Source organism: Anolis carolinensis, chromosome 4 (assembly GCF_035594765.1).
Source record: "Anolis carolinensis isolate JA03-04 chromosome 4, rAnoCar3.1.pri, whole genome shotgun sequence".
In the NCBI taxonomy this organism is placed as follows: Eukaryota; Metazoa; Chordata; class Lepidosauria; order Squamata; family Dactyloidae; genus Anolis; species Anolis carolinensis.
In genome coordinates this window covers 90349967-90362444 of record NC_085844.1, presented here as the reverse complement: position 1 = coordinate 90362444, position 12478 = coordinate 90349967, and the positions used below count along the sequence as shown (strand labels likewise).

Sequence of the window (12478 nt, the reverse complement as noted above, 5' to 3'; positions counted from 1 at the left end):
TAATCTGTCATTGACTTTCATATTACCTTTCTTATATTTCTGACTTTGTGTGATCAGATTGTGTGTGTGTGTGTGTGTGTGTGTGTGTGTTTAAATAATAGGCCTAATAGCTGGTCTGCCCCGAAATAACCATATAAATTGGGGACAGACTTGGAATTAAAATTCAGAAGGTCTGGGATTCCATTCCATTGCTGAATCCACCCAATCACTAATTTGTACTATCCACAATTTCCATATGGTGTTTCTAAAGCCCTGTGAATTGCATCCATTTGTGTATCTGAAGGCAGGGTGGAAAAGAGGTGTTAGATCCCCTTCTGTCTCTCCTTTCTCAGTTTCATTGTAAATATATGATGGTGTCATTCTATAAATTACTCTTTGTTCTTACTATAGCACCTAGAGATCCACTAATTAGATACTGCACAAATATGACTCAGACATGAGAGGTATTGTATCTTGCTGTGTTTGCTGTCCTCAAAATAACATGAAATCTCGTCACATAACAGATCTTGAATCATACGTATAGGGACCTATTTTGCTGCAGCTGCAAAATTGTCAGCTATTTCTGTGGGCCTAGAATTGTGCATCTTTTCCACCCTCAGTTATCTGTTCAAAACATTACTTTCACTTCTGCAACTTTTCAAAGTGTTAACTTGATTTACATGTTGTAGAATGATAGTGCCTGGATCATTCTTTCTGGTATTTACACAAAGAATGAAGGTTGGCAATTTAAACTGATGATTTGAGTTGTAAAGCTATTTTGAATACCTGTTTAAGAACTATTTGGATCTCTCTTACTGACTTGCTGCCAAGATGCAATGCTTAAAGTGGTGTAACACAGGTGATATAAAATTAAACATAAAAATAGTTTAAATTATAGTTAAGAATCCACCAATAAAAATACAAGAACACTAGCAAGCCAGTCAAGGTAATTTGCAGCAACAACCCTGGCATGTATGGAAACTAAAGGCTTTACCTGCCAGTAGAAGGACCTTGCCCCTCTTAGAAGGGTATTTCACAATATGATAAATTCCAGGAACCTCCAAATGTTCTGAATTAACTACTCTCAGCATTCCCTACCATTTGATTAGATGGCTAGGCATCTGGGACTTGTAGTTCAAAACAACAGGATTCATACTCTTTTTCCAAAGCAACCAACATTGGCTGCTTTAGGCTATCCCTGCTTTATGCAGGATCAAAATATTTTGGCAGCTTTGTATGAAAGGCTAGAGTGTGGCTTTCCTCCTAATTTTATAGTAGGTTAAATTTACCATTAGTCATATATCATTATGGTATGAGTCATTCTAATTTAGCACAGATAATTGGAAGATTCTCTCTAGTTTTGAATACTGTACTTGCATTCAAGTATATCTAGATACTGGGGAAAACAGAGCTGGAGAAAACACAGGTCTGTAAGTTTTGCCACCAACATGAAAATCATGAGAAAAGAAGAAAAAAAATCCTCAACCTGGGGTGTATTTTGGAAGAAGTTTCCAAATTATCCCAAGGAGGCTCAAAATATTTTTGTTTCCTTATGTGGCTTGGGTGTTTAATTTTACATGTGAATAGAAAGTTTGAGGAAACATATGGATTGCTTTTCTTTTTTATGGTATATGAACTTGTTCCTATTCTTTTCATGTTTTATTTTCTCCTTCTGGTACCAACATTTCTATTTTAAAAAAAGAAGTAAAGTCCAGGACCGTATCTGCTAGGTTAACTGAGGCTTACCTGAAGCTTCCCAAAATTGTAGGTTCATCTTCAAAATTTTTAAAACAATGAACCATTTGCTCTTGTAGCAACAAATTACCGGAAATAGATGGCACACCAGCAAGGCCGTATTAAATTACAAAGAGAGAATCTACTTTAGTTCTGACTAAGATCAGTCAGCCAATATGGAAAACAAAACAATGGCTTACAGATTGAAAGTCCTCAATATACATTCAGGTCCGTAAGGACAACACTAAAGAATACAGTAACATGACATTAATCCCCATGTGCACCAAGTGATGCTTCAAATTCTACAGCAAAGACTTTTCATAAATAAAGTGCAAAATGGCAGATGTCCAATTTGGGTTCAGGAAAGGAAGGGGCACTAGGGATCATATTGCAAAAATACCTTAAAATTGACAATACCAAGAATTTCAGAAAGAAAAATCTGTTTGCATATAATAGCAAATTGTTTGATTGTTTAGATCATGGAAAACTATGGATCACTCTTAAAGAAATGAGTATGCCACATCATTTGATTGTCCTAATATGCAATCTGTACTGAGGACCAGTGACAATTGTTAGAAATTGTTTCTCATGGTAAAGGGGAGGTCAGGTAAATTTGCATCTGTTTTTCTTGTGTGCTAAATATATCGTACATATACCATATGAGTCTCCTTGTGGAGAGAAAAAGCAGGGTAATAATAATAATAATAATAATAATAATAATAATAATAATAATAATAATAATACAATTAAAGTCTGAGAAAGAAGGCACGAAAATTGGAAGACACACCAATAATTTAAGATGTTGCAGATGAAAACATATTACTGTACTAGTAAAAAAAGAGGAAATAATGGTTTGATTACTGAAGAAAGTGAAGAAAGAAAGCTCAGAGACAGGCTTACAATTGGACATTAAGAAAATAAAAGTAATGACCACAAATAATTTACATAACATTAATTTTAAAATGTTGGACTTCGGTTCATTGATCAGAGTGGAAATTGCAGTCAGAAAATCAATAAAAGCCTAAGACTTGGAAAGATAGATATAAAGGAACTAGGACAGATCTGTAAAGATATATAACAGATTACTAAAAGTGGGATTATGCATGATGTTCTAATTCCAATTTCTGTGTAAGGTTGTGAAATCAGGACAGTGCAGAAAGATAATTGGGAAAAAAATTAAATGTGATGCTGGAGAATAATTCTACAGATATTATGGTCTGCTAAAAAGACAAATAAGAATGAGAGTAAATTAAGCCTATCTCCTTAAATTTCAAAGTGACTAAACTGACTGAAATTTGTATGTGTTTTGTTTGCCTTAAGATTATTTCTAACTTGGGCAGCATTTCTCAACTTGGGAGTCGGAACCGGGGGGGGGGGGGTGTGTGAAGGAGATGTCAGAGGGGTCACCAAAGACCAGTATTTTCTGTTGGTCATGGAGGTTCTGTGTGGGAAGTTTGGTCCAATTCTATCTTTAGTGGGGTTCAAGGGGCTCGTTAATTGTAGGCAAACTATAAATCCCAGCAACTACAACTCCCAAATGTCAAGGACTCTTTTCTCCAAACCCCACCAGTGTTCACATTTGGGCATATTGAGTATTTGTGCCAAGTTTAGTCCAGGTCCATCATTATTTGAGTCCACAGTACACTCTGGATATAGGTAAACTACAATTCCAAAACTCAAGGTCAATGCCCACCAAACCCTTCGAGTATTTTTTGTTGGTCATGGGAGTTCTGTGTGCCAAGTTTGGTTCAGTTCCATCGTTGGTGGAGTTCAGAATACTTTTTGATTGTATGTAGGTGAACTATAATCCCAGCAACTACAACTCCCAAATGACAAAATCACACACACATGCATACCAACCCCACCAGTATTCAAATTTGGGCGTATCTGGTATTTGTGCCAAATTTGGTCCAGTGAATGAAAATACATCCTGCATATCAGATATTTACATTAAGATTCATAACAGTAACAAAATTACAGTTATGAAGTAGCAACGAAAATAATTTAATGTTTGCGGGTCACCACAACATGAGGAACTGTATTAATGGGTCATGGCATTAGGAAGGTTGAGAACCACAGCTCTAAGGTGACCATATCACAGGGTTTTCTTGACATCAGTTTTTCCGAGGACTTTTCCATTGCCTTCACCTGAGGCTGAGAGTATGTGACTGACCCAGGAATACCCAGCAGCTTTCCATATTCAAGCATAGATTTGAACCCTGTCTCCAGAGTCCTAGTCTGACACTCAAGTAAATACCATACAGACTCTCTTAAGTTTCAGTTGCCTTCAAATTTCATGTCAATATATGTCAAGCCCTAGAATTTCATAGTCAATATAGTGGTTTTAAAAATGCTATAATAAACTTTACTGAAAACTTGACTAATTTCAAAGATCAGTGCCAGTGAAGGTGTTGCAACAAAGTGATGGTGAGTTTTCTGTGGCCAGCAGACTAACTACAACAGTTTGGATCTGTAGTTTCTAAAAAAATGTCCAAAGCTTCACATAGTGTGCATAGCCATAATCTAGGATGCAATCAAGATGTATCACAATAGTTAGATCTCACATCTTCAGCTAGTTACTGCAATTCTAGTAATAGTGGTGGTGGTAGCAGCTGTTGCAGCAACTACAGATACAAAGCCACTAATCCTTTATGCTACATTGAAAGAGATAACAGTTGCAGTTATTTTAATGGTGATACTTTGACAATGCTTTCCTTCCTGTATAAGTGTGTTTATTTTTGAAATGAACAGAGTTACTATTTAAATTAGCTATAAAGCACATACAATGTTCATGTCTTTGCAGAAACCTTGGCCTTGTCTTGGGAGTCAGTTTGATGCATTCTTTATAGTACTGACATCCCTCACTGAACTATTTAAACTCACTGTTTGATCTTGGATCAGCCACTCTGAGTCTAACCTACTTCACAAGGTTGTTGTATCAATAAAAGAGAGAGGAGGAAAACTCATTGGAGATACAGATGTCATTACTGCTGCTACTGCTTTGACCTTGCCTTACAGTCCTCTCAGAAGAATAGCCAGAAAAAGCCTCTTGCTGTTGTGTGATGATTATACACTGTTTCTGTTTAAACAGCATTATATTGCACCTGAAACACTTACATTTATTGGAGTATATATCACATGTTCAGATGCAAGAGACGCTCCGCAAATCAAACCCAAAAACTAGAGAGATATAATAATTTGCAGGAAAAAGACCACAGCTTTATTTGGTTACAGTAGAGAAACTTTTGAGTCTCCTTGTGAAGAGAAAGAACACAGGGTACAGTATAAATAAACATAATATAATAATTGATCACACCTGCTCTGATACCTGGATATATACCAGGCCACCTGATCAGAGTGAAAACACACCTGGATCACTCCAACCAGTTGTGGGATGGACTTCCAATCAGCAAACACACCGCAAGCTGCTTTAAACTAATTGGTTATCACAAACATTTTACTTCCTCCTGGACTGTGGAGGGCTCTGGGATAGAGAAACATTGCCGTTGCCAGTCTGGAGGCAGCTGTATCTCCATTATCACCCAACTTGTGACCTTGCTGCCTGGATGAGTTGGGTATCATGTGTCTGGACTCAAGGCCAAAAGGGCTTGAGTGAAGGTAGCGAAATAGTCCCAGAGTGTAGATTTTGACCTAAAGATTTCATGCCACTATAAATATGTTCTGTTTGCAATATTTTAAGACACTTCTCACAACAGAAGTTCAGCTATCCCTGTGGAATTTGTCATTTGGAACCAAGATTTTCACAAAACCCGATAGCTCTTTGAGTGCAATTGGATAATACATTTTTACTATATTGTCCTTTTATTAATGCCCAGACCAAAGGTCATTTGTATTCACATTTTGTGTTGCGGCTATAGCATTGGTCACTGTGACATTTATATAGTACAGCCCCTGCAGAGTCCTTATCCATGGTTTAGCTTACCTATGCTCCCAAAATATTGCTGCCAGAAGTGTTTATAGGCTTCTCTAGGTCCTCCAGTGTGATTCTATAGAATGCTTCTGTTCCTAGTATAGTCAAGATATAGGGCTCCCTATTTCCCATGGTCTCAGGAATCCATGATGTGTGTGCGTTGGACTGTATCCCCTGCATATATGAGTCATTTGTGTGCATGACCCAGTAAATAGGCTAGATTCCTCTTCTTCTAAAAACGTAGGCCTTTCCTACATGTACAACATAACAATGTGGCACAGAGATAGTAGAATGTGTAAGTGGTGATAACAGAATGTGCTACTTCTGAATGTGGGAGAGAAATTCTCTATTGAAATCTCTTTGTAAGTTGAAAATTGATATATCAGGATGTAGATCAAGCTATAACCTGTCTCTTGTTCTGTGTGTTTCTACAGTACTCTCTATGTGAGATATGGCAGCTGTACCTGCAGCATTGTATTTATTTATTTATTTATTACAACATTTATATCCCGCCCTTCTCACCCTACAGGGGACTCAGGGCAGCTTACAATAAAACACACATATAAAAATTTTACAATACACTATAAATCAGATTAAAAATTATTAGCTTACATCAACATTGTATCATCTGCTTTTCTTGTATTTGTTGATCTAAATCAAAACCTCGGGGGTAGAAAGCAGGGTATATGAAGAGACAGAAGAAGACCAAAAACTAGTGGTACAGATATTTTGATTTTGGAATTACAGTGGCACATCTTGGCCACTTTTTCAAATACTTTTCCTTATGTACATGTTGAAAGTGGCCTGAATGAAATTTATCCCAAAGATTGCTTGTAGATCTTGCTTACATATCTCATCTCCTTGAAAGTCAGCTATTTATCAAAGGGTGTCAGGACAGAAGTCCAGTTAGTACACTGTAATTTTGCTTTTTCCTGACCTTACTGAAGCCAGAACCTAGGAACTGAATATGTCTACATAGCAATGTTATTGTTGAGTTCCCTCAAGACATTTTGGACATATGGAGACCATCATAAAGTGACTCTGTTATGGTGGTTTCTCGGCAAGATTTTTTCAGAGGAGGTTTCTTTTGACTGCGTGAATGCGATTGCCCAGGTTCATTCAGGGGTTTCCACGTCCGAGTGGAGATTCAAACTATGATTTCCATAATTGTAATTAAAAACCACTATACCATTCTGGCTCCCTTGACGTATTTCATATTCAGACCTGCCCCATAGACCACTCATGTCACACATCTGTAAGTCACACGCCTGTCATATAAGGCCCTTAATTTCTTAGCTTTTCCTGCCTGATCCAATGAAGCAGCATATATCTGAAACATCAGTGTAAGGAAAAGTATTTTAATATGAATTTTCTCAATGCAATGGCAGATTTAGTTACATTGTATTCAAATGAAAATCACAAGAAAAACCAGGGGAAAATAAATATATTGAAACATTATTGTACTTTGCAAATTACTTCTTGTTGGACATTCCATAACTTATAGCAAAACATAATTTATTGCATAAGCTATTGGAACATCACTGCACCTATCCTTTTGGAAAATGTAAATCTCAGTGAATATGTGGAGACCACTTTTGGAAAATCACTAGTCATAAAAAGCATAACTTTGTTAGAAGTCAACTCTTTGAACAAGTGATATTCATAAACATTAATGTAATAGCACATAGGTAACTCAGCTGTTAAACTGAAGAACCATGTCTTTAGACTGCCAAGGATAAAGTCATGCCACTACAAAAATATATTTGGTTAGCAGAGGATGGTTGTTTCTTTGCAGTTGAAGTTGCCCAAAAGATATACAATCCCTTTAAGCCTCTTAGTTAAAATATGCATTCAGAAATAAAAACAAAGTCATCTTTGAAAAATAACATATCTTGTATTAATTCACGATACAGGCACATTTCTTAATAAAGTTCAGTTACAGATAGGATATAGTTCTTTCTGTGTTGAGAGCACAGGGTATCATTATCAATAGTCCATAGTCTTCAGGGTAGTTGTACTCACTGAAGCCCATAAGCAAATATTGAAGTCTCAAAACTGACTTCTTCACTGAAGTCCAAACAGCAACTTGTATGCATTCACCTTCTTTGAGGTCTAATGCAAGATATCTGCTCCCATTAGAGTCCAAACAGATACATCTGTTCCCACTGAAGTCTAAACAAATACTGAATACAAAATGGAGTCTTGAGTCTGCACATGCTCAGTATAATCACATGTCTATAACTCCTCCTATACCAAAGAGTCAAATAAACTGGTAAATCAGTATACACATAGAATACAGGTTACTAAATATACACATTAACAAATAATTAGTGAGTGACTTGGGAGGTTGCTATTCCAACGCTTCTGTGTTTTAAATATATACAAGCTTATTTTCCCTCTGCAGAGGTGCGGTGTTTGATCTTTGTGTTTTGCAGTTTAATGATATATGCTTTAGAACAAGTGGTAATTCAAGAAAATACATCGTTTTTTGATGCAGAGCAATATTTGGTATTTGTATAAAGTAGCTAATTAAATTGCGAACCCTTTAAGCCATTTTAAGAAGCAGACTAGCGGTTGGCTGGTTTGACAGTTTTGTTTCTTCAGCATAAATGCCAGATTTCTTAGTCACTGCAATATATTCTTAAATGCTTTTATTTCCCTGGTTTTCCTGAACATAACTCCATCCTGATGTGTCTGTGATGTTTCCTGAAGACATTATCCACCAGGCATCTTTCTTGTGCGCTCAGTACCAATATTTTCCCCCATTAACAAGAATGAACACTTCAGTCCATCTTTATAATAAGAGACAGCAGTTCTTTACCAACATGTCAGTTTGTTCTGTCTGCCAGCCAAGGCTTGCCTTAAGTACTAGTTTAACAATGTTTTATTCTTCATGGAATAATTATCCATCAGGGGAAGTGTGTCCGAGCTATGGAAAACAAAATTTAAAAGATGTAGTAATATTTTTGAATTTATTACGATTATTTCTTCACTACGTATTGAATGTTTTGAAGCCATTGAACGCCAGGCATTAAAACCTTCTGGACGGGGTATTATTTTCATTATTTTAAAAATATGAATAGTACCTGTAATTAAGGCAGGAAACTGAGCCCTGCAAGCTAGGTAAGCTTCCGTCTATTGATCTGTGTAAACCTGGCTTACACTGTCAAGGGAAAAACAGTCAACTGCTGAGCTGCTTTGTCACTGACATAAGCTGCGAGGATTTTTCTCCCTATACTGTTTATACACTAGTCTACAGACCTGCTGGCTGGTTGAATTTTAAAGAGTGCGGAGGTTTAAAGACTTGTCCCCTGAGGGATGATCCTGCCAGTTGGGAAGCGAGCTGAGGTTGTGTTTTGCAGAAGTTTGTGTGTGTGTGTGTGTGTGTGTGAAGACTGAGGATAGTGGGAGGGAAGGAGGGAGGAAAGGCAACACTGGGAAAGTCTTGGCGTTGGTCTGCCTCTTACAATGTGAAAGAAGGAACTGATGCATTTATCTGTTATGGCAAAAACAGTAATAGTTATTTTGGGCTTGAGGAACAGAACTCCTTAGCAGGATTTTTGCAGCTGTGGCTTTTGTGCATACTAATCAATAATATGGTATGGACTAAGTTTAGTTTTTTTAATGTCACATTATATTAATCACTTGAATGTATAATCTAAATAATCTAAATAATCTAAATAATTTGAGGGCTGTCAAACTTGTTTGCCTTGTGAGGTTGGCATAATTTGGTAAATCTTTTGCTGCATATTTTTATGTCTAATTTCCCCAGTTGATATTAATTACCATATATATAATAAGATAAGCACCAGTCATTACTGAAAACATAACAGGCAACATTAAAAGGTTCTGTTACAAATGTAATACCTGCTACTTGAAATGTTGGCTACCACTTCAGAAGATAGCCTTGGCAATGTGTACTGTCGCCTTTCTCTGGAGTAATTTCTGCTTTTTGTTTCTCCCATTAATCATAGTTTAGTGTTGCATATGTATTAGCTCAAAGCATGGTTCCTTTGTAAACCTGAAAACCATATTCTTCGAAACAGAAAGAAAGCATATCTTCAAGTGGTTATATGAAAACATGTGTAGGGTAACCATGGTTTGCCTTAGTACTTAAACCTAGAAAGGAGTAGATGGGGAAAAACTATATTTGGGAAGATACAGTTCCAGATGCAATATCTGATTATCAAAACATGATTGGATGGTAGCAGCATTACTGACCTAAGAACAGAGGACATTTTGAAACTGGAAGAAAAAGGAAAACACATTTTCCAAATAGTACGGATTGTTAACATTTTCTTTTCTTTTGACATACGTAAGTTTTGAAATAGTTTCAAAAGTCATGCTTTGACTTTTGAAATAGCAAGGTTTGTGATAAAGAAAGTATAATCTGGTTTAACTTCCCAATATTCTTCAGTCATAGCAAATTCAAAAATTCAGTTCATGTTTGAACAGGTGGACATTTAGAGTCTTTGTATGATTAGTTTACTTATTTTATCCAGTTTGCTCCATGTGTGGTATCACTCTAGGTGTATACTGGGGTTTCATATATAATGCTGACTCTTACATGGAAATGAATAGGAAAATCCATTATCTTACAGACAGCTAACACCTGATGATTAATATTTTAAAGTCATTTTGTATAATGTATAAGAAATTCAGAAAAGTCAGTGTTGACACTGTTAAACAGAATCCGATAGCTAAGAACCAAGGGTTTAAACTGGGAACATGACATATCTGTTATGGTGAATACTTCCACCGGAGTGCATATGTCCAGACCTTCTTCAAAGTGTCTTCTGTCCAGTCTGAAAACTCTTAGCTGATCTTTAGAGGCAGTATTGAAACTATTGCTTTGGTGTAAATGTAAACCTGATATCTGAAACAACCTGGTATATGATGCTTTGTGAATTCGTGGTACCCTGCCTTAGTTGCCTTCTTCCTCTGAACCTTTCACTCTTTTCCATGAATATAAGGAACACATGTTTAACCCTAAGTTGCAGTACAATCTATGTACATACTACAGCACGTCTTCATATTCATCTCAATATATGTCTTGCGTCCTCCGTTCTACTTTCTGTTAATTTTTTTCCTGTCCGTGCAAACACATGGACGACACAGTGCAAACCATATACTAATATTTTGCATGAAACAGCTCTATGCAAAAAGTCATTGTACTATACCGTGTTTCCCCAAAAATAAGACAGTGTCTTATATTAATTTTTGCTCCCAAAGATTCTCTAGGTCTTATTTTCAGGGGATGCCTTATTTTTCCATGAAGAAGAATTCACATTTATTGTTGAACAAAAAAAAATGAACATTTATTGTAAATTGCACAGTAGTTGTCATGACAAACCAGCATAACCAGACAAACTGTGAATCCTATCAGGAATTTCTTGTTACTACCAATATTTCCATGCACAACACTATGGTACGTACATTTACTAATCCTGCATGCTCTGGTGTTCTGTTCGGCGAGCATGCTTCCAAACAAAAACTTTGTTAGGTCTTACTTTCGGGGGAGGCCTTATATTTAGCAATTCAACAAAACCTCTACTAGGTCTTATTTTCTGGGGATGTCTTATTTGAGGGGAAACAGGGTAGTAATGTTGACTGCTTCGAGTGACAGTTACTATTATATCACTTAACTTTTGAGGCACTGTATTGTTTTCAAAACCATTATATTTAGGCACATTTTACATGCTGCTGAACTGTAACAGAGATTGGAAAGGAAAGAGAAAAAAGTGTATAACATCTGTAAAAACATGAGCAGATATGATTTATTCCCTTTTAAAAATGATAATGGGTTGTGTTTCGAATCTTGTGCAGTTATCCTAAGGGGTTAATTGTACAATTTCAGCTTTGCACTAAGTGAGGAGTTCCAGCTTTTTAAAACATTAGCTTATGAAACGTGTATAGAGTTGTTTAGCTCTCAGTAAATTCTGCTTGCTGCCAACTTGGTTCCCCTTTCTCTGCTTGCATTTTAATTGAAACAACATTTGGATTTTTGAGCCAGGATCTGTCAGAAGTCCCTGTGGCTAGTCTGTAGTACAAGTAGCAGCAGACGTGGCCTACCCATATGGTATGGTGCTTCTTGTAAAATCCATATGGCCTTGTTGAAGGGAATCCCAGCGGGGATGTGAAGGGTGTTAATACCCTTCAGGCCAGGCCTTTCCCTCCTGGGGTTTCTGTGGCATTGTCTTTGCAATCTGCCAAAGCACCAACTTAATTCCTTTTAAATAATAAATTATTTCAGTCCAGGAACGTGTACGAAAGTTCTTTTATTTTCCAGCTAAAACACTGCTTTATTTTTCACTTTCTAAAAGCAAACAGTATTGCAGAATCACTACAGTAATTTGTAAACATTTCTAACATTCTTTTGTCTTCGTTTACAGGAAATACTACAGATCATACCCAAATTCTGCTTTCCTTTTGACATTGCAAGGTACGTTTAACTGTAGCATTTTAATAAGCAAAGCTAATACTAAATGAACACACTGGAAAATATGTCTCGTTGTTTTGTAGGACTTGTGATACACCAAATGCTTATGCAATTACATAAAGAAGAAAATGCTTTCTGTACTGTGGCATTCAGGTTGTACTCCTGTCATTGTACTAAATTGTCCAAATAACCTTTACATTCTTAATGGAAAAACATAAATATGTAGTATACCTTTATCGTGTGTGTGTGTGTGTGTGTGTGTGTGTGTGTGTGTGTGTGTATATATATATATATATATATATATATATATATATATATATATATATATATATTGTTAGTGCGCCTATGAATAAATTGTTCATAACTGCATGCATTTGTTTACTTCTTTCCAGCTG

The 12478-nt window shown here is 36.4% G+C and overlaps 1 protein-coding gene across 3 annotated transcripts in view; it reads left to right on the top strand.

The window, feature by feature from the left end:
* dennd1b (DENN domain containing 1B) overlaps window positions 1-12478 on the top strand; it is a 222795-nt gene that overhangs the window by 68477 nt on the left and 141840 nt on the right. For all 3 annotated transcript variants that reach the window (XM_062980777.1, XM_008119992.3, XM_008119993.3), the window contains exon 4: window positions 12037-12086. In XM_062980777.1, the coding sequence (XP_062836847.1) occupies window positions 12037-12086 (50 nt within the window). The remainder of the gene's footprint in view (window positions 1-12036; window positions 12087-12478) is intronic.